Genomic DNA, 24,216 nt, shown 5'->3' on the forward strand with positions numbered 1-24,216 from the left:
AAGGTTTGATTACATGAATAAATTGTACCCAAGAAGACAAGGCAGTAGTCTGACCTTGAGCCCTACTATCATTGGCTCTTTACATCAGAGAACAGCAGGAGTTTTGTTTCTTGGCCTGAGTGAAGGATTAGATAGTTGTGCGCACTGCAAGTAGGGTCTTGACATACCTGGGTATAGAACATCTTACTCTGGGCGGACAGACCGTCACTCTTTTGAACCAATGAGTCAATCTTCTCGCCACGCTCCAACACACTCTCAATCTAAGAGAAACATTAACAATCTGGTAATCTTATTACGCTGGGTATGGCAGGAAATACATACAGTCTTGTGTAGCACAATCTTTGTCTCATCCAACTCCTGCTGGATCTTCATAATGCTGTCGGCCTGCTTGGGATCCTGGTATTTGACAATGTATTCCTTCAGCTGCGGCAAGGGGCATGCGTTCTCGCGAGTGGACGGGTCGGACCAGGATGTGCGGGGGTGCTTCGCGAGGAACTCGTCAACGATCTTGGATAAGAGCTGGTGGGCCACTAGTGCAGGGTAGTCGCCGTCGGTGACGATCACGCCGGCCACACCTTCCGATCGGCCGTAGGCGTGGAATGTGTATGACTTCTCCTCGACATCCTGACGCTGTCCGGGCTTCGTGCGCTCAGCGACCGTGCGGCAGAAGAGCATCAAGAACTCTTCATAGCTGGATTGAGGATGATGTTAATAGGGCATGTAACCGGAGCCTTTTGGGGGCATTAGGCCACATACTTCTGACGGGTAAAACGGGAAAAGCTATTTCGTATCAGCGACTACTCCTAAGACGTATTCAGCGGGCCTGTTCACATACGCAGAGAGGTCCTTCTCGGCACAGAGCTGGAGAGCTGATTGAGAATCGTTCCGGAGAACCTATTGACGAAATGAGGCGTCAGCATATAACCGAGAAGAAAGTGACTATAAAGCCTGGCGACTCGATCTTAACGTACGCCCATATAGAGGATCTTCATGGTGGCGGGGAGGTTAAGTCGCTTCACACAGTAAGTGGAGGCTGGAGAATGATAGCGAGCTTTTGATCAAATCGTGCAGAGTTCGTGGGGAAAGGAAGACGAGACTTCAGCAAGTTGGCTGCAAAGTGGCAGTGCTGGGGGCGGAACAAGGAGAGGTCAGCTTAGGGGAATAATGGAGGTGGACAGTCTCCTGATAACTAGCGATGATGGCACTGCGGGTCCAGTCCAGGGCCTCTGGCAGAACCCCACACCGCCCATATTAGGAATAGTTTCTCTCTTCGTTTAGTTTCCAACCGCTCATTATTTACTTTCTACTTAAGCATTTTTGTGCCCGCTGTGGAGACCTGCAGTATGGAGCCTATATCATCAACCCAGTCACAATGGCTGTCCCAACTGGCCGCCATGCGCCAGGCTATTGCCGATCTAAAGCTCCCCAAAGAGCTGCCCCACGATACGACCGGTTACGGGAGCGATATGGACTTGGATATTGATGCAGATTACTCGTCACCCGGTACAGTCGACGACGTTTGGGATATCATCAGCTCTGACGACGAGACAACGGACGACCTGGATGATGTGAACGATGTTCCTTTTTCGCGGACCTTACCCTACGACCGACTTTGGCTGGAAGCAAAATGTCAAGAGCTCTCAGCTCGTTCGAGCATGGACGCGGCAGAACTCAGTCAGCAAATCATTGCTACCCTTGCAGCCGCCAATGATGATTCTGAGTTGCAGATGTCCCTCGCGGAAATTGTGGGATTTGAGGATTTAGATCTGGTTATCGAACTGATTGCGCATCGCGGGGAGATATTGTCGGACGAACCGCATAGCGTGGAGGCACAAACGGATGGATTGGCGTCTGGGAGACTTCTCACCCGGGCGGAAAGGGAAGAAGTTCTGTGGCAACGAAATTTCGAGCATAAGAATGCTGCGCTCATGCCGGCACAGAGTCGATCGGAACCTGTTTACCCACACGTTTTCAAGCAACACACCGCTGGAAATCTTCTTGCCGCTGGTGGCAGAAAATATGGCCTGCCGGTTGGCAGTAAGCATACTGATGAATCCAAATATGAGGAATATGAAATTCCCGCCTCAAAAGTTGGGTCATTGGCAAAAGACCGGAAGTTAGTTGAAATCGCCGACTTGGACGGTCTTTGTCGCGGCACCTTCAAGGGCTACAAAACGCTGAACCGAATGCAGAGTTTGCTCTACGAAGTTGCATACAAAACAAGCGAGAACATGCTCATTTGTGCTCCCACTGGTGCCGGTAAAACGGATGCCGCCATGCTGACTATTCTCAACGCGGTCGGCAAAAACACGACCCCCAATCCACTGGAGGAACCAGATGCAACTGAGTTCACAGTTCAAGTTGATGATTTCAAGATTGTCTACGTCGCTCCAATGAAGGCCCTGGCAGCTGAAGTGACGGAAAAGCTGGGCAAACGACTGGCCTGGCTGGGAATCAAAGTCCGTGAACTGACTGGAGATATGCAATTGACGAAGCGGGAAATTGTGGAGACCCAGATCATTGTCACGACGCCTGAGAAATGGGATGTCGTGACGCGGAAAAGCACAGGAGACACCGAGCTTGTTCAAAAAGTGCGACTGCTTATTATTGATGAGGTTCACATGCTTCATGATGAGCGAGGTGCCGTCATCGAGTCACTAGTCGCCCGGACACAACGACAAGTCGAGAGCACGCAGTCCTTGATTCGTATCGTTGGTCTTTCTGCGACCCTGCCCAACTACGTGGACGTCGCCGATTTCTTGAAAGTCAATAAAATGGCTGGCCTTTTCTTCTTTGACGCATCTTTCCGACCGGTGCCGCTCGAGCAGCATTTCATTGGTGTCAAAGGCAAGCCTGGCTCCAAGCAATCTCGGGAAAACCTTGATGTAGTCGCCTTCGAAAAGGTGCGCGATATGCTAGAGAGAGGTCACCAGATAATGGTCTTCGTGCATTCTCGAAAGGATACTGTCATGACAGCACGCATGCTAAAGCAATTGGCCGCTGAAGATGGATGTGAGGATCTTTTCAGTTGTCAGGACCACGAGAACTATTCCTCAGCCTTGCGAGACATGAAGCATGCCCGTGCGCGGGAATTGCGAGACCTCTTCACCAGTGGCTTCGGGGCTCACCATGCTGGCATGAGTCGCAGTGACCGTAACCTTATGGAGCGTATGTTTGGAGAGGGTCTGATCAAGGTTCTTTGCTGTACTGCTACTCTAGCATGGGGTGTCAATCTTCCCGCTGCGGCAGTTGTCATCAAGGGGACACAGCTGTACAATCCTCAGGAGGGTAAATTTGTTGACCTCGGTATTCTCGATGTTCTGCAGATCTTCGGTCGTGCTGGTCGTCCCCAATTCCAGGATACGGGTATTGGATTCATTTGCACTACCCAGGACAAATTACAGCATTATCTGTCTGCTGTGACTGCCCAACAACCGATTGAATCACGTTTCTCAAGTCGATTAGTTGACAACCTTAACGCCGAGATTTCGCTTGGTACTGTCACCTCTGTGGCTGAGGGTGTGCAGTGGCTTGGCTACTCATATCTATTTGTGCGCATGATAAAAGAGCCCCGCCACTATGGTATAGAGTATGCTGAGCTTCGTGACGACCCGATGCTCGTTCAAAGACGCCGACAACTGATCATTCAAGCTGCTCAGACCCTGCAGAAGAGCCAGATGATCATCTTCAACGAGAAGACCGAAGACCTCAAAGCAAAGGATGTCGGACGTATTGCTAGCCAATACTATGTTCTTCAGAGCAGCGTTGAAATCTTCAACACGATGATGCGTCCACGTGCAGGCGAAGCAGATGTCCTGAAGATGATCAGCATGAGCGGTGAATTCGACAATATCCAAGCCCGTGAGTCGGAATCGAAGGAGCTGCAGCGACTTCGAGAAGATGTCGCCCAAACTGAAGTTGAAGGTGGAAATGATTCACCACATGCCAAGACTAACATCTTGCTTCAATCCTATATCTCGCGTGCCAAGATTGAAGATTTTGCCTTGGTCTCTGACACTGGATACGTCGCCCAGAATGCAGCCCGTATATGTCGAGCTCTCTTTATGATTGCGTTGAACCGCCGTTGGGGTTACCAGTGTCAAGTCCTCTTGTCGCTGTGCAAATCCATCGAAAAGCAGATTTGGCCATTCGACCATCCATTCCGTCAGTTCGATCTCCCACAGCCAGTACTGAGGAATCTGGATGAGAAGCTACCATCTTCTTCTATCGAATCCATGAAAGAGATGGAGCCTGCTGAGATCGGTCAACTTGTTCACAACCATAAGATGGGAGGGGTGCTGTCTAGGCTCCTAGATAATTTCCCTACTCTGAGTGTAGAGACTGAAATTGCACCACTCAACAGGGATGTCCTCCGCATTCGTCTGTCGATTTACCCGGAGTTCACTTGGAACGATCGTCACCACGGTGCTTCGGAATCTTTCTGGGTCTGGGTTGAGAACTCCGAAACTTCCGAGATCTATCATCATGAGTATTTCATTTTGAGCCGTAGGAAGCTTTACGATGAACATGAACTCAACTTCACCATTCCGCTATCCGACCCGTTGCCGAGTCAGATTTATATCCGAATAATCTCTGATCGATGGCTTGGCGCAGAAACCGTTAGCCCGGTTTCCTTCAAACACCTGATCCGCCCCGACACCGAGAGTGTCTACACGGACCTGCTGAATCTTCAGCCATTGCCTATCTCAGCCCTTAAAAACCCCCTGTTGGAGGAGTTGTATGGTCAACGCTTTCAGTTCTTCAACCCGATGCAAACACAAATTTTCCACTTGCTTTACCACACAGCGGCTAACGTTCTTTTGGGATCTCCCACCGGTAGTGGGAAGACTGTCGCCGCCGAGCTGGCAATGTGGTGGGCTTTCCGTGAAAAGCCTGGCTCTAAGGTGGTTTACATCGCTCCAATGAAGGCACTCGTCCGCGAGCGTGTCCAAGATTGGCGCAAGCGTCTCACAGGCCCGATGGGGATGAAACTTGTTGAGCTTACTGGTGACAATACCCCCGACACAAGGACTATCCGCGATGCCGATATCATCATCACCACCCCTGAAAAATGGGACGGTATCTCGCGTAGCTGGCAGACCAGAGACTATGTCCGAAAGGTGAGTCTTGTCATCATTGATGAGATTCACTTGTTGGGCGGTGATCGTGGCCCAATTTTGGAAATTATTGTGTCTCGAATGAACTATATTGCTTCTCAGTCCAAGGGATCCGTACGGCTTATGGGTATGTCCACTGCCTGTGCCAATGCTAGTGATCTTGGAAATTGGCTTGGTGTGAAAGAGGGTTTGTTCAATTTCCGCCATTCCGTTCGCCCAGTTCCCCTTGAGATATTCATTGATGGCTTCCCCGAGCAACGTGGATTTTGTCCCTTGATGCAATCGATGAACCGGCCAACTTTCCTCGCGATCAAAAACCACTCACCCGAAAAGCCAGTTATTGTCTTCGTTGCATCTCGCCGACAGACTCGCCTGACTGCCAAAGACTTGATCAACTACTGCGGTATGGAAGACAACCCGCGTCGGTTTGTCCGTATGTCCGAGGATGATCTCGATTTGAACCTTGCTCGAGTAAAGGATGATGCTTTACGGGAGGCTTTGAGCTTCGGGATTGGCTTGCATCATGCTGGTCTTGTTGAGTCTGACCGACAGCTGGCCGAAGAACTGTTTGCCAACAACAAGATCCAAATTCTGGTTGCCACCAGTACCTTAGCTTGGGGTGTCAATCTTCCAGCTCACCTTGTAGTTGTCAAGGGCACTCAATTCTTCGATGCGAAGATCGAAGGTTATCGGGATATGGACTTGACCGATGTCCTGCAGATGCTTGGTCGTGCTGGTCGTCCTCAGTTTGACACTTCGGGTATCGCTCGCATCTTTACTCAAGATTCCAAGAAGGCATTCTACAAACATTTTCTCCACACCGGCTTCCCCGTTGAGTCAACATTGCACAAAGTTCTTGACAACCACTTGGGCGCAGAAGTTTCTTCTGGAACAATCACCACGAAGCAGGACGCCCTTGACTACTTGACATGGACGTTCTTCTTCCGTCGTCTCCACAAGAATCCATCTTACTATGGCCTGGAAATTTCTGCAGAAGAGCAGAGCACCATGGCTGCCCAGACAATTGCTCAGGACTTCATGGTTGATCTAGTAGACAAGTCTTTGGATGACCTGGCAGAGTCGTCTTGTGTTCTTGTGGACTCCGCCACTGGTGAAGTTGACTCGACGCCCTTCGGTAAGATCATGAGTTACTACTATTTGTCACATAAGACCATTCGTTACCTGATGTCTCACGCCAAGCGGGAGCCTACCTTCCAAGATGTGCTCAGCTGGATGTGTTCTGCCACCGAATTTGACGAACTGCCCGTCCGCCACAATGAGGATCTCATCAATGCCGAGCTTGCTCAGAATCTGCCTTTGTCCATTGAGTCCATGGGCGATCTTCCGATGTGGGATCCCCACGTGAAGGCTTTCTTGCTGCTCCAGGCATACATGTCACGGATCGACTTACCCATTTCGGATTACGTGGGTGATCAGACCTCGGTCCTGGACCAAGGCATCCGTGTTCTCCAAGCATCCATTGATGTGATGGCAGAGTTGGGATTTATTCCTGCGTGTCAGATGTTGATGACTCTTCTACAATGCATCAAGTCAGCCCGCTGGCCAGAGGATCATCCGCTCTCCATTCTACCAGGCATTCCTGTCGAGAAGCCACCGCATGGTCTTCCGTCTTCCTTGGTTGCTCTGTCATCGCAGCCTGTGTCTTCAGTTGTTGGCCTGGTGAAGAAACTGTCTCTATCTCCCCAATTTACTCGTGTGGCTTCACAGCTACCCAACATTTCGATTTCAGTGGCGGGAATGTCAGCCAAGGGATTGGCGGTATCTGTCACTCGTCACAACCCGCACACGCACTCCGAGTATCGAATCCACGCTCCTCGATTCCCCAAGCCGCAGACGGAGGGTTACTTCTTGATTGTTTCTAGTGCCCGACCTGACGGTACTGATGGGGAGCTTCTCGGCTTGAAACGAGTATCCTGGCCTCCTGCTTCCAAACTCCAACATGGTAAAGGTCGTATCGGTGCTGGTTCCAGTCGTGGCGGTTCAAGCAACAACAGAGACAAGACCGGTGGTACCTCACTTTCCGTCCGTTCCCTGGTCAAATTCCCTCCTGTCGCTCTCGCCGAGTCATCTTCTGCTACAACGGCCGGCACTGCTCGCGTCAATGTCAAGCTCATCAGTGATTCCTACATCGGCATGCAGTGGACGTTGCTGAGTGTAGAACTAGACGTGGGGTCTACCAAGGAGACTCAAGCGATCGAGCCTTCCAGTGTGCCCACCAAAGGTTGATAAATGTAAATAGCTTTCCTGGCATTTACCACCATTAGAACCAGATTATGATAGTGACCAAATACATGAAGCCATCACAACGTCTAACATATCTTAAGATCTCACAATTCTAGTGTTGAAGATGACCACTGATCTAGTGGACTACAAATGAAATGTCTATCGAGATCAAAACGAGAACCCAAACCACTTCTTCAATCCTGCTACTTTCTCCTCCTCAGTCTCAAACGAATCAATAACTCTCGTCCTCCCGCCCATATTCAACTTGACAAGCCCATTCACATACATAAGCTTCCCAACTATCCCAACCTCTTCAACTCCATTATCAAAACCCTCACCTTCAAGAAGGGGTAAACCTGCAACCTCCCCACTACGAATGAACTTTACAATCCAATGATTGTTCTTCGTAATAGTGTCCCAGCTCGTGTACCGATTAATAACCGCAAAGTCTTCCTGGAAGAACTCAAATTCTCCAAACGTATAGAACGAGTTCCACTCCTTGTCGGCCCTGTTGCGATACTGATATATCCACAATTCCTGTGCTGGGCGTGACTGTTTGCTGATATTCCCGTGTATAAGACGCAACTCTTGTGTTCCTAAACTCTTGATCGTGGAGCCGGAGATTAGAGGTATGGGCCGTGTAGGTCCATCTCCGCCAAACGCTGCGTCGATATGATACTGTCGTCCACAGGGAAGTTCCAGAATGTTTACGATATGGGTCCTGTGTATATTAGTAACCAGTCTAGTGTACGATTCGATAAAATATACCATCCCTGATATTCACCCTGTGGAACACCATTTACCCGCTCACGGTTCCGTACACCGGTCATATAAACTGAGAATCCGAGGCCGAGAAGAACGTGGTAGAAGAAGATACTGCATTCAAGACAATAGCCCCCTCGTCCCGATGGTGATGTCTCGCCCGCTCCCATGAACTTGTCATAGATGGCTAGAGGAGCAATATTGATGACCGAAGTTTCGGTGTAATGGAGCGTCAGGTTGTCATAAGGGAAGCGGGTGATTTGGCAACGAAATAGGGCCGTTAATGCTGCTTCTGTTTTGGGGAAGCTTGTTGGGTCGGTGATGTAGGATTCGTACTTTAGGGGGAGGGCCAGGTAGGCTAGGTATTTTGTTAATTGAGCTGATGAGAATTTGGATTCCATTTCCAAGGTCTTAAGGATTGAATTTCAATGTTAATGGAGGTTTAGTGATCTGATGTTGGTAGGGATTATGGTATTATACAGTTCAGTTTAAGTTATGACTCAGGCCGGATAGAATTACTATTCACGGTTAAGTCGTTCTACGTAAGCAGTAAGCAATAAGCATAACTTGTATGAGCCAATATTATGCAAAATGGGAACATCACCTCACCAATAAGCAAGTCTGAAGCGTATCTGAAGTCATTGAAGCTTGGATGATCCATCCCCTCTAATTCAGTGATTGATATGCAAAGCCGAAGATAAAGAAAATCCATTGAGGGAGGGTATTAAAGTTAAAGAAGATGTACCACCATGCAAAAAGAAACTCCAAATGAGGCCGTAAAAAGACAGTAAAGAAACGAAGGAAGCCCAAAGTATGTCTCATATCGACTCAATCTGCAGCTCTTGAGAAGCACCATGTCGATGCCCATATTGCACATCCATGATAGTCGGCGTCATAGCTCTTTGTTCAACGAGACGCTCATTCGGATTCAATTGTTCCATTCGTGCCCCAATTGGAACAAGAATCTGTCTCTTTCCCTTTGACACAGAGATAGAACGTGCGGTTGAGACTTCGATCTTTGAGACTTTCTTCCTGGGCTGGCTGACCGGGCTGCTGATTTCGCGTTCTGTGACCACGGGTTTCGAGGCCTTTACTGGAAAAGCTTTGATCTCCTTTGCTGGAGCGGACTTTATTTCCATGGGCGATTGAACAATGGCTGGTGACATTATACGGTTCACGTGTTCCCTTGTTGTCATCTTGGCTGACAGAGCTGATGCTGATTTAGGCGTTACCCTGTCCTTCGCTGGAAGCGGTGGTCCTCTGAGCTCGGTCTGGACTTTCAGAGTCGGTTTGATGGGACGCGTTGGTTCGGTTGCAGACCTTTCGGGCTGGACAACTTGGTGCACTGATTTCATATTCCTGTCTGATTGAGTTCGCCTTGGTTGAGGGACCTGGACCTGCGGTGACACAGTTCGCGATCGAGCAACCGGTGGCTCGGGCTTGATAGCTGGAAGAGGCTTGTCTTCTCTGCGATAACTGCTTGCTGAAACTGGGGTATTGGAGCCGCCGGAAAATAATTTGGGAATGACGGGTGATTCAAAGGAAGAAAGGCTATTATTATTAAGTGGGCGTGGTAGATCCCGCGGTGATGGTGATGCTTTCGGGCTCACGGGAAGCGTATTGGATCTCAGCAATGGACTTGGGCCTCGGGAGAAGTTCTGCGTGCCGACAACTTGGGCCCTGGATGGCTGTGCAGCGGGGAATAGTGTAAAGCTTGATCGTGTATGTGCTGGTGAGGTGGCTCGTCGTTGTGGGACTGGGGGTACCTTGGCAGTCAGGAATTCCTGATTGGGTCAATATATGCGATTCCTCTGTGAATCATCTAGTTATAAAAAAAGGATACCATACCTGAGCACTGGGTACACGTAGATTGTCCAGGGTCTTGCTCCTCCTGGCCAGCAGTGAGGGCTTGTGATTTTTGTTCATGACATTACTGAACATGACGCTGTAGCGTTCCATCTGCACATCCGGGATGTTGACATCCAGCATGGGACTGCAAATGCCTTTGTCCTTCGAATCCTTTCTGCCGGACATAGAAAACTTCCTACTTCGTTTCGGACTGGTGTAATTCCCGACTATGGGCTCGACTTCAATCTTGGGCCATTCCTCGCTGCCATCTTCTTTTCTGGTTGCCTTGTTCGTATTCGGTTTCTCCTTTGGTTCCATGTCCTTTGAAGGAGTCGGTCGAGTGGTCGTGGGCGATGTTAAAGCATTCTTCGCTCTGAACAGCCCGCCAATCTTCTTCCATTTGCTCGACTTGCGCGGCTGTTCCGACCCTTCATTGAAAATGCCAGTATTAAAACGTGGTGGAGGCAATGCTTCCGGAGAACCCATCAATCCTGGACTCCCCAGAGCAATGCCTATCGTATGTGAGCCTACAGGGCTCCGGATTGATGTCGCAGTTGTAGGAGTGGGTTCATCGGGTGGTGCTGTTAGTTGAAAATCGAATTTCGCACTGGAACAAGACTCCTTCGACTCCTTGTCTGCCACTCTCGTGGGCGGGAAAGCCCACTGTTTGGCATGATTGATTTGGCGCTCCGATGGATTGATATCGCGGAGGTCATCCCGGGGCAGGGCATCGGTATATGTCAACACCGGGACCGAGATAGTTTCGTGTTGCACAGTGCGTGTTTTGGTCATCGTCGTCGCCCTCGCCATGTCTCTTTTCGTCCAGCCTAAATCCAGTTGGAAAAATCGTAATAGAATTGAATTAAGATGCCTAATCAAGAAAGGAATGGACGGTCTTCCAGAAGACCTGGGTAGAAGCACAAAGGGAAAAAAAAATCAAACGAAACAAAACCAAAGATTTCCTTCGCTTGCGAAAAAGGGATGATTATATGAATTAATCAGGACCAGAAGGAGTGGCGCCGATATAGTCTCTTGAGTGGAGATGGGTTACGCCAAGTCGTGTACTTGAGACACTGGGGCCAATCCAGTCCAACAGTTCCAGACCAGAACATCGTCCTGGGTTTCAGTGCCAAATCTAGCCCTGAACCAGAGCCAACCAGGATCTTCTAACAGAACCAGACACAAATGCGACATGGCCAGCGCTGAAATGGACTGAGTCGCACGGCTGAAAGGCTTGGACCTGGAGCCCACGGTCGGACTTCGGACCAAAGAGCCACCAGAACCACAGTTGATACGAGATGCTTATTTGGCGCGTGACGAATGAGCGTGAGCGTCGCAAATTGATTGTGTTGATTGGGATTGATTAGCTCGCTGCCACGTTCCGCATGGACCAGTCAGAGCCTCGCGTGGGCCAGAACCCGCTTGGGGCGTGTTTCATCTTCGCCTAAAGTGAGACAGGGACTTGAGACAATTGGTGTCGCGCTTTTCCCACGCGCTTTGGGAGCCCGTGCTGAAATCGCACGAATCGTGGGCCACTTTGTCTGGGCTGAAAATTGTGTCTTCAGCTTTGGGGCTGTCGATCTGTGTTGCACTTTATCCGATGTGACGCCAAGCTAGTTTCGGTACCAATGGTTTCTGTGTGCTCAGCTTTGTACATCAGGGGGGAAAGGCGAATAATTGTGGAGATGCATGACTGGTTGGGATCGCGCCTTTCATTTTCAATCTCCACCAAATATACGAACTGGGTCCACCTTCAACGGTCTTCGATATAATATCCTGACGTCCTCTATGGAACATGTCTTTGTCTTTCTCCACCCCCGCTCACAGGATCAGTAACACCTGGAGGTCCCTGTTTCAAGCATAAAGATCAGATGCATCAAATGTCCCACATGACGTTTAGTCCTATCGATTCAATTTCTGAGCTGTCGCGGTCCAACCAAGGACCCAGACTCTCTACCGTCGATCTTTAACCAGAACCAGCAGCTCCGGGCGCTTCTTTCAAACGTTGGTATACCACGCCAAAGAGCCCTAGAGCCGAAGAGAGAAACGTCAGTCGCTTCGAGTCTCCGCATCTCGAATCCATTCCATTGACAATGACAGTTGATGTAGAAGATTGTGGCTGAGCCAAGAAGAACTATTGCGCCCCGTATGGACTCACAGCCTCGAACATATTTAGCCCCAAGTTCGCTGTAAGCTCTGGAAACCAGATCAACTCGAACAAAGGTTGGCAAGAGAAGAAATGGCTCAAATCACACTCAAATCCCGGGTCCTAGGCTCAATCTGGGGCAACTGTGTGGCCGATGCCCTAGGCGGCCCAGTGCAATTCATGACAAAGAAACCTTTCCCCCCATCACAGATATGGAGCTTATAAGACCCTTTCACCAACTAGCTAGGTATGCCCCAACCTGAGAATATCTATGCCGCGACAATCCACTAACACACGTAGCTCGTACTCCGACGACGGCGCTATGACTCTCGCTTTAGCACAGCAATTTATTGACACCACCCCTAGACTCTATGATCATGCGATAGCTATCCAGTACTTCCTAGAATGGTGGAAATACGGTCGCTTCAGCACTACTGACGAGGCTTGGGATGTTGGTGTATCGACTGGTCGAGCGCTTAAGCTTTGGGAGTCGCGGAAATTGTAGGGCTATGAGAGATATGCATCGCCCGATCTCTAACCGATGTATGCTTGGGTTTCTGATTGATCAAGGGAGTCAAGGCACAACTGTGCCAGAAGCTTGCTAACTACACTTTTACTCATCCGATACTGGCTGAACGGTTTGCGCAGTGCAGATCCGTTTCGGACTGGACTTCTCGGACTAATATCGATATTAAGAGCAGTGGCTGGGTCACTGATACCCTGGAATGTGCCTTGTGGGCGTTTTTTAAGTTTGATACTTGGGCCGATGGCGCACTTGCTGTGGTTAATCTGGGTGAAGATTCCGACTCGGCTGGTGCTGTATATGGAGCCCTGGCAGATATTTCCTATGGGGTAGAAGCGATTCCTCAACGATGGGTAGATTCGATGAAGAATGCAGACCTGATCCATGAGATTGCGGAGAAATTTGCGGAAAAGGTTGCTGCAACTCCTGCTCGTGGTTGAGTATATCAAGGTGATTTAAACATTAGAACAAGAACGGTGAGTTCATGCGCAGTGAGTCGAATATTGGTAGAAATGCGATTATTAAAGTCGTTTATCAATATCATGGTCTCGTTCAGATTTCCCGAAAGTATGAAATCGAGCTCTTGTATTTGGCAAAGCGGGTCAAGCATCGCAAATGTTCGCAGAATGCTATAACATCCCTATATCAAAGGTAAACGGTTCACTCGACTTTCACGGTAGAGCGATCGCCTGTTTCTTTTTGCTTGGTAGAAACGTCATTCCCACCATTCCAACTGCAGCAGATATAATTGCTGAATACAATATTAGCCCTGTTTGAGGACGGCAATGCGAGCGACTTACCACAAATCAAATTCATATAATAGTATCCGACCGATCGAGCTAGGAATCCCGATATAACAGGCCCAACAAGCATCCCTGCCGTCCAGCAAAAGTTGGTCATGGAAAAGCCAGAGGAGAAGTTCTTCGAGGATCCAAAACGCTGGGGATATTCTTCGTATATTTCTTTCATCACATCTGGATCAGGCGACTAACGTCAGTATCCGATTTCAAGGCCTTGCTCGTCTTTGGCGAATTAATAAAATCACTTACTGGTAATCTCAATCGTACCGCATCCACTAATAAACGTTCGTGAGACACCAATCCCAACAACAGCAACCATGTATACCGCCTGACCCTTCTGTCCAGTTCCTACAATAGACAGACCGTCACTGCTGGCCGTACCCAGCATCCAAAGGAAAATGCTGACGGTCAGGAAACCCACACTAGTAGGAAGCTTCGTACCAACCTTGTCTTTCAGAAGGCCAGTCAGGGAGCCCAGGAGGAGGGACGGTATCTGTAGCAGCAGAAACATTAGACTGACTCGGGCAGAGTTCCAGCCAAACTGTTCGTTGCAATGAAGAGGTAATGTGGTATCCAGTCCGACCAGGATCACAGCCTGTGTGAAATTACAGATCAGCCCACCCGCAGCTCGGGAATCGGACAAGATCATCGTATAGATATTAAATGTCAATAGTGATTTTTGGTTGGTCACCGGGGCGTCATTTCTTCTTGGAGGAAGTGCTTCGTCGTCGTAGTATGAATTAGGATTCAGGTATGGGATATCTAGAAGAGCCGCGTCTTCATGGACTTGATCATCGTTATGTCCCGCTCGGTTGGCGTTCTCAGTTGAAGGAGTATCGTCGGAGAGATACTCTTTGGTCGGAGATCGGTGGCCATTCTTGTTCTCGATCATGACCACGCGCATCAGCATATCAATGATCAGCATCAGGATAGGAACCATCCAGGTCAACCAGTATCCCAGCACCTGGAGAAAGGTACCCGCGGCCATCGGACCGAAGAGTAATCCGGAGACGAAGAATGACGATATCCCGCCGAGGACTTTGCCCGTATTCTCATGTCCGACTGTATCGGCGACGGTAGCGAGGCCAACGATCCATACTGTATTTCCACCTATTGCTTGGAGTGCACGTCCGAGAAGAAGTACCGGAACTAGATTATGTCAGCCTGTATTGACTTGAGGGAGACGAAGGATATCCTACGATTCGGTGCTAGCATGATGATCACTGTTCCTACCAGTTCGGCTCCCAATGAAAGAAGTAAGGGCAGCCTTCTGTTCGGCGCTTTATCGGCCAACCAGCCTGTTAGTGGACCAGCCACCAAACAGACCAAGGCATGGACGGTCAGTACGAGAGAGGTAGTCGCTTGTAAGTCCGATTCCTCAATACCCAACCGCTTCTCCAGCATGACCTGGAGAATGGGCACGATGTAGCTGTATAGGAAGTTCTCTATGAACCAGTTAGACGGAGATCATGATCAAACCAACCCGAGCAACGAACCCGAGAAGAGAGCTATAGCAATACAGCTGATAATGAACCAATTTGAAGAACGCCATCGGTACCCCACGGGGAGTTTGGATTTGAAAGCCATTCTGCCTGTGCTCAAGGAACCTTGGGACGGCGCAGTTTTAAAGCGGAAATCTCAGCGTGGGTATTTCGACCGCCTTTTGGGTTGTAAATGGTCGGCAGCCATGAGTGGCGATATGCGAGAGCAGAAGATGGGCCATGCCTTGCAGGGGCCGAATGGATTAAATGCGATGGTGCTTGATCCAGTTGTCAAAGGCTTGCGTGGAAGTGGATCCCACTTCTCGGACCAGATCGGCCGTGGAGTGTGCCGACGCTCAATCAGGGAGTTAACGCCGAGTTCAAATGTTTAGACATACACTTAATGATCTGTTTTCAGTGTCGTTTGAAGCTTCGAGTGGTAGCTTCAGGTATCAGTAAACTTGAGTTCTGATTATTCTATAGTGATCTTATTATGCTTTCTTCATGTAGTCCAAAGCCGGAGCGGTGTGATATAAAGAAGCGGTCACTGCAACATGTAGTCTATGATGCTCTAGATTCCTGTTTGGATTCTGCCCAAGTGTCTGTCTGTAGGTACGGAGTAGAATCTGGTAAATGATCTAAACACCAAGGCTTAGAATATTTCAAGCTCTAGGGCTGTTTTCATAGGGACCTACGTAAGTGGGTCCACTTAGACCGCGTTGACCTAAATCTACGAATAGGCAGCAGAGAGAATACACATGCTCACGGGCATATAATAGAGTCGATAGGTATTGACGCGTAGCCCATTAGATTGTATCAAGTAGGCATTCAGGTACATGTCGGCCATGGAGCCAATTAAACCCATGGGAAGGCCCGTCAATCCCCGAGATTTTGATTTTGTTCTGCCCTTTTCTTTTTTCTCCACTTGTGATTTTTTTTTTTTTTTTTTTAATTTCTTTCGCGATGCACCGACCATAGCTAATTTTGATTTATACGTTCAAGGACCAGATTCACGAAGAAGTTTAGGAGTCCTAAGAGTCCTAATACTAATCAAAGGTCGGCATTAACATTGACACATGAAGATATGAACCTGATAAAGGTCGGCGTTATGCGGGAACACGGAATCCCAAGGTTCGGACAGGAGCTACGTAGCTTAATCGCCTTTAGGTAGAAGGATTTACGTCAACTTCAATATTTACAACGCCGTAACCTTGGAGATTCTCAACAAGGTATATAAGGTCTAGGTAACAATTTAAGTAATTTGAGTCAGGCTGCTGCCTATCACCTGCACCCCTTCACTGGAGAGCTAGCGTCATTGATATCCTCAAGAATATGCCCAGCAGTGGAGTATCCGCAAATGTTAAGCTCATAAATGTAGCAATAATTGATGGGGTGCAAGAAACTTTTCGCATAGGTATAGTAGCCGGACAATGCAACAAGTTTACAATCATGATCACTCGAGACTAGAAGTCTAATAGCATTGATTGCACATGGGATCGTGCGTTCACCTTGTAATACTTGATTGAAAGGCTCTGGAGAACATGTAGATTAATCCCGGTCTATAGTAGGCCCGACACTGGAAGAGAAAACAACCCTTAGAATCGATTAGAATACATGACTCAAGCGATGCGATCAGTGGGTTCTACACCGCTATACCACAACTCGGAACTCAAAGGCTGCCTGACACCTATATGCATGCCAGGTGTGCAGAGCCCTGGGACAATTAAGGGCAAGCATTCCTTGCAAATCACAGAGCCCCTCACTCCAGGCACACGTGGAATGACATGCCGAAGTAGAGCAAGGTTGATCGGCCATGCAGGCAGTCACTTAGAACGTAAAATTCTTGAAAGGTCACCAGTGGACATACAAAGCTTAGAACTCGGCAAAAACAAGAGCCTCATGTCATTTTCATCCGAAGTCCCCAAAGTGATCCCTCCCAGACTTCCCCAAGTGGTTGAAACCACGGTCCGGTTGGCCCCGTTCTCGAGAGATCGACACCGACTTTGAACAGAGTTGGCGGGGTCTTATTTACCGCCAAACACACCCCACTTCGACTGCCAACCCTCCCAGCTCCTTATATTCTCTGCATCTCCTCACGACCCTTTTTTTTTTCTTTCTTCTCTTCTCCCTTCAATCCCTTCACACACAACTTCAAAATGGGCGCTCACTCCGCAGTTTGGCAAGGTACGTTCCTCCCCTATGACCGCATCCGTCACTCCCCCTCACTGACGTCTTTTTTGTGATGTTCAGGCTACGTCGACTCGAGGTACGACTCGCTCCTTTGATTCCCTCTCACCAATCCACCTTGAGCTATCCCGATCATGCTCTTCGCTTCGCCCGCAGCTCAGAGTCCCAACCCTGATAGCAATATGCGGCGACAGCCTACCCCCGAATCGATGCTGACAGTTCTCCAACAGCCTGATGGGCTCCGGTCAATTCGACAAGGCCGGCATTCTCGCCGCAGACTTCTCCGGCCTTGAGGCCCAGTCCCCGACCTTCACGGTATGATACACCATTGCCCCTTTTCATCCGAAAACCGATACCCAACCACAAGCTTCGAATGCGGGGCCAAAATGTCACACGAGGATCACGAAACTGACTGGCTCCTTTCCACCCACAGCTCACCCAGGACGATATTAACTCCCTGGCCGTTGCGTTCACAAATCCCGACGATGCCTTCGCCAAGGGTTTCTCCATCGGCGGTGAGAAGTTCGTCGCTATCAAGGCCGATGCTCGCTCCCTATACGGCAAGAAGGTGCGTAGCTGTCTTACCCCTCGGCAATTCGAAGGCGCGCAATCGCCCTCCATTGACATGACTGACTTGTTTTGGGAAATAGGGTAAGGAGGGCGCTATTGTTGTCCGTGCCTCCTCTTGCACTATGATCGCCCACCACGGCGAGAACGTTCAAACCACCAACGCTGCTACCGTTGTTGAGAACCTTGTTGACTACATTAACAAGGCCTAAATGGGTCCTTGTACTGAAACTTTTGCGATCATCGAATAAGATGATATGAGAATATGAGATGTGAAGAATAGCAAATAAAGGAGCATCGAATTTTCTTGTCTTTTGCTTTTGTATTTTGGATTTCCGCTTGTTCATCTAGCTTTATCGCACTTGGGTTGGGTAGGTGTCTAGCCCGGTCGATACCCGATTCATGTCCATATCCTATATGTTGGTTCTATTCTATCACGAAATACTGATATCATGGACTCCGCTGAAAAACGTAAGAGGGAAATCATTAGTAATTACATCAAGTGTTTCTAAGACGTAGACTTCGTCGCATCCATATTCATGCGCCAGAAGGCACAACTGGATGACCATGATGCCCAGTCCACTGCAAAATAATCTATGCAAATTTGAAACTGTGCATCTACCACGTATGCTGACTGCCAGACCCCAGGTCAAAAGTAAGCCGAGCAGCCTTATACAGGCAACTCGGCATTGCTCCGACCACCTGCCAAGACCTCCAATCCACGCTGGATATACGGTCCAATGACGGGAATATTGCCTGCAAACTGACCGATAGTGATCAGGAAGTCACCGAAGAGAATGAATAATCCGTAAAGCTCAATCATGAAGCCACAGAGTGGCCAGCGGAGGAGGATGAGAATAATGCCAGCGGAGAAAGCAGCGGTTCCCTTAAGTTTTTGGGGACGGGAAAAGAAGACCAAGGTCTTTTGGAAGCCGATGATCAGGGTGAGACCGATAAGGAAGAGGATCTGGAGTATGTGAGTGGGAGGGGTCAGGGAGGCTGGAAGTGGGGATTGTGGCGTACGTTGCCCATGGCCAATCTAAAGAGTCATTAGCATTTTGTCGCATGGTCATAGGAAGTCATAATAACCAGGAAAGAAACCTACAATGACCGGTCGAAGAACATTAGGACACCTCCAAAAAGGAACAAGCCACCTATACCACCATGGTTAATTTTGCTCTTTGTGCTTGAACGGCTTGTCGCTATAGTTTATGCGGGAACCATGTGAGCATACCTGCACAGCAGAAGACCACTCCAAACTCTAGAAAAGGGGTCAGTCTTGATTCAATCGTAGTTAGGCTGCGATGCGCTGCACTTGGACAAGTGTCGCGCGACACAATGTCGGGTGACGAGGTACTCACTCTGATGCTCTGAAAGCCACATACTCGGCATTTTGATGTATTATGTCGTAATAGTCTTGAACGACGATTTTAAAAGGAACAAGGAAGAAAAGGACGCGCCAACGAGATCAATTGCAAATGGAAATCATAGTGATTTCGCCGTAAACAGAAACCCTTTTTTCTGCCCGCCACCGAAGGCGGTCGGGGTTGGTGTTTAAGCCGCTCGAGCGGTCTCTGCGTTTTCTTTTTCTTCACACAAGTACCACATTGACTTGATCATTCGAGCTAAATAAGCCATTGGTCGAGATCAAAGGACTGGTTTCAGCAAAATATGGCTGTCTAGGCGATACCACCACAAAGCTCAGACTTTAATGCTGGTTTGCGCTGTGGTCTGGACAGCTATTCTGGACACGGTCCTTTTGCACCAGGTACTTGTATCTGTATATCCACGCCGCGACGACAACACCTTCGGGTGTTGTAACTGATACTCCCTTCTGTGGAGTTTCGGTACTAGTTGAGTGCCACCTGGCGCAAGGCGAATAAAGAACTTTACGGTCACGAATAAGCCGGAGCGCTTTCTTGAGCCTGTTTCGAAAGGGACAGGTGGGATGGAAAGGGCTTGACTGTGTTGGCCGGACATTCATTGTAATAGATATCGTATTATTTTGAGGCCTTGACTTCCAATATCATCTTCTATTCGTACAAATGTCTCTCCTCGCGCTTGAAACTGATCGTAATTCATTATATAACATTTTGGCTGTCTTCATTTCAAGACAGTGTGTGCTCCACGCGCTTCAAGGTAGGTCTCTGGTACGCCCTGTGCCAATGTCCTGATCACCCCGAAGATCTCTTTGTTGTGATACCGCAAGCGTGTCTTGGGGTCGGTGTAGGGGCCGGACAGCCCGGTGATATCGCAGTAGTGGCGCTGGTTAGCCGCGCTCAGCGATGGTGCAGATTCGATGTTGGTATAAGTGACTGCCGGCCCAGTGGGAAAATTGGCGCGAGCATTCTTCTCCAGGACCAAGGACGACAAGTTCTGCGAAGCTTGTGCCAGATTGGGGGTCTTGCCAGCTCCTTCTGCTGGGGTTTGTGTTCCATCGGCCGTCGTGCTACCCGTCGCAGTGAAGGGGGTGGTCGCGCCCGAGTTAGCTTGAGTTGCCATCACTGAGGCTTCCTTTCGGGCACTCTCAGCAATTATCTGCTTGAGGTTTCGGTTGCGACGCTGGGAGGGCTTCCAGTTTGGGTTGCGGAATGGCTTTTGGAGAGGGGCGATGTCAAGCTGGTTCATCAGCAGCTGGTGCGCCTCGTCATTGGCAGGGGTTGCGGGAGGCATTGTGGGATCAAGGTAGTTGTCAAGTTTGGGAGGTTTAAGGAGAAAGAAATTCCGAACAGTCCATACAATAATGATGAAATAGGTAGATGGTGGCTAAGCTCTGGTGAAGGGCGACCACAAAGAGCCGGGTCTCACATGACCGCCCAAACAGATCATCCCGATCTGTTTCTTTACCAACAAACAAGTACATCCAACCACTTCAAGACCATGGTAAGCTATTTCCAACATAAAACTGGGCTTCATGTTTTCTGTTGTCCAACAGACCGACTAAATTCAACTAGGAGAGCCCTCATGAGCACCAGCAGTCCGTGCTGCTTTCGCGTATCATCACCAATGTCGTAAGTCGCGATCGCCGTCATCTAGCGATTTAATGAGCTAATTATTATACAGGAGAAGCTCAACGAGGCTGTTATGGTTATGAACAAGGGTCTTCAGGTGTGTACTAGTATCATATGCTTCATGGTAGCCATCATTGACAACGCGCAGGAGGTCAATATCCAGAACATGAACGTCGAATTAGTGGCTCAAATGTTCAAGAACTATCAGTCGAATGTTTTGTTTCACCTAGAGGGTATGCTTCTCGCTCTCCAAATATCCAATATCAAATGCTAAATCCACTGCAGCTACGGAGAACCTTAAAGAACCCTCGCCGCAAGGTTCTACTTGAGAAACCGAATTTTGGTATTACGAAGCAATGTATGAATGAGATCATTTACTTTAATGGCATCTTGCGGAAGTTTTGTCACAAAGAATAGTGAATAGAGAACCGTAATGAAGCAGTAGTGGAGGTAGAGATAGCGCATCACCGCTTCCCCATTCTTGGCGCAAACCAAACCTCCGACTTTCAACTCTCAACCTCCAATCCACGCCATTGGTCTCCGCTTGGTCGTTCCGGTTCTGCTATAACCGTGTCCCCTGGCTCTTTCGCTTATATTTTCCTCTGATTCTTTGCCCTTGCCATGCAGTAATCTTCTACAACTGATTTCCGACCCTACAGCTCCTGGTTTCCGCACCGGCGCAGCCCACCATGACTATCACTTCGGTCAGGACCATTTTACCGACCCGATTTGCGGCCAATTCATCTGAGAAGCCTGCTGCGAAACCTCCACCTGAGCCATATCACGCGCAAGACTTTCCCTTCAAGGGCTACCAGGCTCCACAGACGGATGGGTTCGAGCGGAGCAAGGCCCATCCCGACACCAGTGCTATCGTTATCGACAATGGTCAGTCCGGTGGAATATACGGGGCTGCATGGATTTATGGCTAATTCGAATTTCGCGCAGGTGCTCATCAAGTCAAGGCCGGTTGGTCCTTTGACAAAAACCCGCGCTTCGTCATCCCTCCCGTCATGAGCCGTTACCGCGATCGCAAGCTGAACCGCCAGTGCAACTTTATCGGGCACGATGCCTATCTCGATGCGACAACTCGTGGCCAGCTTCGTGGCGCCTTTGATCCTGGCTCCAGCGTTGTCGGTAACTGGGACGTGATGGAGGGCGTGTTGGACTATATGTTTCTCAAGTTGGGTGTTGACGGTTCAAACGGCGGCGTCGACCGGCCGATCCTTATGACTGAACCGATCGCCAACTTGGGATATCCGAGAAGAAGTATGTTGCTCTGGTTCATTGGGCTACTGGTCAGAACTAACACTTTCTAGTGATGAACGAGATCCTCTTCGAGTGTTACTCTGCGCCGTCTGTATCCTACGGAATTGATTCGCTTTTTGCATATCGCTACAACAGAGGAACTGATGGATTGGTCGTTTCCTCGTCGCATACATCTACACATGTCATTCCTGTGCTGGGCGGAAAACCGCTCTTGTCCAATTGCACGAGGCTCAACTGGGGCGGCCTGCAAAATGCTGAATACCTCATGAAGCTCATGAAGTTGAAGTACCCGACCTTCCCGGCACGTATCACTGATAACCAAATGGAGGACTTGGTGCGCAAGCATTGCTACGTGTCGCAAGACTACGACCGCGAGTTGAGTGGGTATCTTGATTGGACGGGTCTGGAGGACCGCGATCGCGTCATCCAGTACCCATTCACTGAACACATTGTTGTCGAGAAGACTGAAGAGGAGCTTGCTCGCATTGCGGAGCGGAAGAAGGAGAGCGGTCGCCGACTACAGGAACAGGCGGCCAAAATGCGTCTTGAAAAGCTGGTGAAAAAGGAGCAGGAACTTGAGTATTGGAAGAGCATCCAGGTTACCCTGGCCTCTGAAACAAAGAAGGAGGTTCGACGCATTCTTGAAAGTGAAGAACTTAAGGATGAGGCCCATCTTGAGCGCATGATCCGTGACCTGGAGAAATCTATCAAGCGCTCTCGCAATAAGGATCTTGGCATCGAGGAGACTGAAGAGCAGCCCGAGGAGATGTCCTTCCCGTTGCTTGACATTCCAGATGACCAGCTTGATGAAGCTGGCCTGAAAGAGAAGCGTCACCAACGATTGATGAAGTCGAATGTTGATGCGCGAGCGCGTGCTAAGGCCGAGAAGGAGCGTGAAAAGGCTCGCGTTGAGGAAGAGGAACGTCTTGACCGAGAAAAGCGAGAAAATAATTTTGAGGCCTGGATTGCGGAACGACGAGCTAATCGCCAGGTAGGTGTGTCTCTATCTATCGTTTCTATTCCAAGTGCTAATGAGTATAGTCTATTCTTCAACGTATCAAGGACCGCGATCGCATGAAGGCGGACCTTGGCAACCGGAAGTCCCTTGCCAGTCAACAGCGCATGAAGACCCTGGCCAACTTGGCGTCCGATGGTCCCAAGAAACGCCGCCGCGGTGGAGATGAAGACGATTTTGGTGCCAATGACGACGATTGGGGTGTCTACCGGACCGTTGCGACGGGCGACCAGAGCGACGAGGAGGAGGAGGAGGATCTGGGTGCCATGCTCAATGGTGCCGAGGCAGAATTACTCCAATATGACCCCGACTTCACGGAAAACCACACTCTCGCCGCCCAGACGGACTGGACTAAGAGTCTTGTCCATGGGTTCCTGCGTGGCCCCTGGCCCTTTGATCCCGAGAGCCAGCGCGAAGCACACCAGCTTCATTTGAATGTGGAACGCATCCGTGTTCCCGAGGTCGTGTTCAAGCCTTCCATTGCTGGCGTGGACCAAGCTGGTCTGATTCAAATTGCCGCTGATATCGTGAACCAGCGCTTCTCAGGCACCGAGGACCGTGCCCGTCTCCTCAAAGATGTCTTCTTGACGGGTGGAAACACCCTTTTCTCTGGATTTGAGGAACGATTCCGCAACGAGCTTCGTGGGTACCTGCCCATTGATGCAGAGTTCAATGTGCGCAGAGCCTCTGATCCCGTGTTGGATGCTTGGAAGGGTGCGGCACAGTGGGCTTCTAGTGCTGATTTCAGTCAATCATCTGTGACCCGACAAGAATACCTGGAGAAGGGCAGCGAGTATATTAAGGTGGGTCTACGTCATATACTTTGTGTCTTGTTTTGATTTGATTCTAACTTTTTCTAGGAACACGACCTTGGCAACGCTACATGGTAGGCACGAGCAGTGAAAGTGGTTTCCAAAACTCAGGCGCAATGGAGTCAAGTTGCACGGGTTCTAGGCAATGGGCATGTTTACTTTGAATGAAAGGTTTAATTAAGATTTTGAGAGTAGATCTCTTGTCCTCAGGTTATCCAGGATGCCACCATTGAGGCATACACTGGGCCCTTGCGTAATCGTACCTCAGGAGCTGTCGAGTACTTCACGAATAAGACTAGGGCATTCATCTTATACATGCTGGATGACCTTCTCCCTGGGCTTCCAGCTCCATTGGCGTTCTCGGCCGTTGGTTTTGTTTACCAAAACAAGTCCACCAGAAACACGATTGACCAGAAACAGGATTGATGTCTGGGCTA

General features: G+C 49.3%; 11 protein-coding genes across 11 annotated transcripts; 5 read left to right on the top strand and 6 right to left on the bottom strand.

Moving 5' to 3' along the window:
* Positions 1-79: 79 nt before the first annotated feature.
* On the bottom strand, positions 80-992 carry N7484_008054 (palmitoyltransferase YKT6; the record flags this gene model as incomplete). Its single annotated transcript, XM_057118441.1, has 6 exons — positions 80-115; positions 168-260; positions 322-691; positions 757-780; positions 836-894; positions 972-992. 6 exons carry the CDS (start codon positions 990-992, stop codon positions 80-82), a joined length of 603 nt encoding a protein of 200 aa, XP_056971476.1.
* Positions 993-1,343: 351 nt separating this feature from the next.
* Positions 1,344-7,364, top strand: N7484_008055 (RNA helicase SLH1; the record flags this gene model as incomplete). The annotated part of the gene is made up of 1 exon (XM_057118442.1): positions 1,344-7,364. The coding sequence occupies one exon, from the start codon at positions 1,344-1,346 to the stop codon at positions 7,362-7,364; it is 6,021 nt and encodes a 2,006-aa protein (XP_056971477.1).
* A 165-nt stretch (positions 7,365-7,529) lies between these two features.
* Positions 7,530-8,524, bottom strand: N7484_008056 (uncharacterized protein; the record flags this gene model as incomplete). Its single annotated transcript, XM_057118443.1, has 2 exons — positions 7,530-8,082; positions 8,130-8,524. The coding sequence occupies 2 exons, from the start codon at positions 8,522-8,524 to the stop codon at positions 7,530-7,532; spliced, it is 948 nt and encodes a 315-aa protein (XP_056971478.1).
* Positions 8,525-8,941: 417 nt separating this feature from the next.
* On the bottom strand, positions 8,942-10,781 carry N7484_008057 (uncharacterized protein; the record flags this gene model as incomplete). Its single annotated transcript, XM_057118444.1, has 2 exons — positions 8,942-9,907; positions 9,972-10,781. The coding sequence occupies 2 exons, from the start codon at positions 10,779-10,781 to the stop codon at positions 8,942-8,944; spliced, it is 1,776 nt and encodes a 591-aa protein (XP_056971479.1).
* Positions 10,782-12,329: 1,548 nt separating this feature from the next.
* On the top strand, positions 12,330-13,080 carry N7484_008058 (ADP-ribosylglycohydrolase family protein; the record flags this gene model as incomplete). The annotated part of the gene is made up of 3 exons (XM_057118445.1): positions 12,330-12,364; positions 12,418-12,568; positions 12,688-13,080. 3 exons carry the CDS (start codon positions 12,330-12,332, stop codon positions 13,078-13,080), a joined length of 579 nt encoding a protein of 192 aa, XP_056971480.1.
* Positions 13,081-13,311: 231 nt separating this feature from the next.
* N7484_008059 (uncharacterized protein) lies at positions 13,312-15,027 on the bottom strand (the record flags this gene model as incomplete). The annotated part of the gene is made up of 5 exons (XM_057118446.1): positions 13,312-13,391; positions 13,441-13,614; positions 13,690-14,589; positions 14,640-14,885; positions 14,937-15,027. The coding sequence occupies 5 exons, from the start codon at positions 15,025-15,027 to the stop codon at positions 13,312-13,314; spliced, it is 1,491 nt and encodes a 496-aa protein (XP_056971481.1).
* Positions 15,028-17,077: 2,050 nt separating this feature from the next.
* Positions 17,078-17,887, top strand: pfy1 (profilin; the record flags this gene model as incomplete). Its single annotated transcript, XM_057118447.1, has 5 exons — positions 17,078-17,105; positions 17,172-17,187; positions 17,339-17,423; positions 17,542-17,676; positions 17,759-17,887. 5 exons carry the CDS (start codon positions 17,078-17,080, stop codon positions 17,885-17,887), a joined length of 393 nt encoding a protein of 130 aa, XP_056971482.1.
* A 458-nt stretch (positions 17,888-18,345) lies between these two features.
* On the bottom strand, positions 18,346-19,067 carry N7484_008061 (uncharacterized protein; the record flags this gene model as incomplete). The annotated part of the gene is made up of 5 exons (XM_057118448.1): positions 18,346-18,642; positions 18,699-18,714; positions 18,781-18,829; positions 18,910-18,936; positions 19,037-19,067. 5 exons carry the CDS (start codon positions 19,065-19,067, stop codon positions 18,346-18,348), a joined length of 420 nt encoding a protein of 139 aa, XP_056971483.1.
* A 711-nt stretch (positions 19,068-19,778) lies between these two features.
* On the bottom strand, positions 19,779-20,348 carry N7484_008062 (uncharacterized protein; the record flags this gene model as incomplete). Its single annotated transcript, XM_057118449.1, has 1 exon — positions 19,779-20,348. The coding sequence occupies one exon, from the start codon at positions 20,346-20,348 to the stop codon at positions 19,779-19,781; it is 570 nt and encodes a 189-aa protein (XP_056971484.1).
* A 135-nt stretch (positions 20,349-20,483) lies between these two features.
* N7484_008063 (DASH complex subunit DAD4) lies at positions 20,484-21,015 on the top strand (the record flags this gene model as incomplete). The annotated part of the gene is made up of 5 exons (XM_057118450.1): positions 20,484-20,558; positions 20,630-20,686; positions 20,739-20,783; positions 20,835-20,919; positions 20,972-21,015. The coding sequence occupies 5 exons, from the start codon at positions 20,484-20,486 to the stop codon at positions 21,013-21,015; spliced, it is 306 nt and encodes a 101-aa protein (XP_056971485.1).
* Positions 21,016-21,375: 360 nt separating this feature from the next.
* Positions 21,376-23,857, top strand: N7484_008064 (actin-related protein ARP5; the record flags this gene model as incomplete). Its single annotated transcript, XM_057118451.1, has 5 exons — positions 21,376-21,571; positions 21,632-21,952; positions 22,003-22,943; positions 22,994-23,770; positions 23,828-23,857. 5 exons carry the CDS (start codon positions 21,376-21,378, stop codon positions 23,855-23,857), a joined length of 2,265 nt encoding a protein of 754 aa, XP_056971486.1.
* Between the last annotated feature and the right edge of the window lie 359 nt (positions 23,858-24,216).

Source organism: Penicillium longicatenatum, assembly GCF_028827895.1.
Source record: "Penicillium longicatenatum strain IBT 33135 chromosome Unknown contig_4_segment0_segment0, whole genome shotgun sequence".
In the NCBI taxonomy this organism is placed as follows: Eukaryota; Fungi; Ascomycota; class Eurotiomycetes; order Eurotiales; family Aspergillaceae; genus Penicillium; species Penicillium longicatenatum.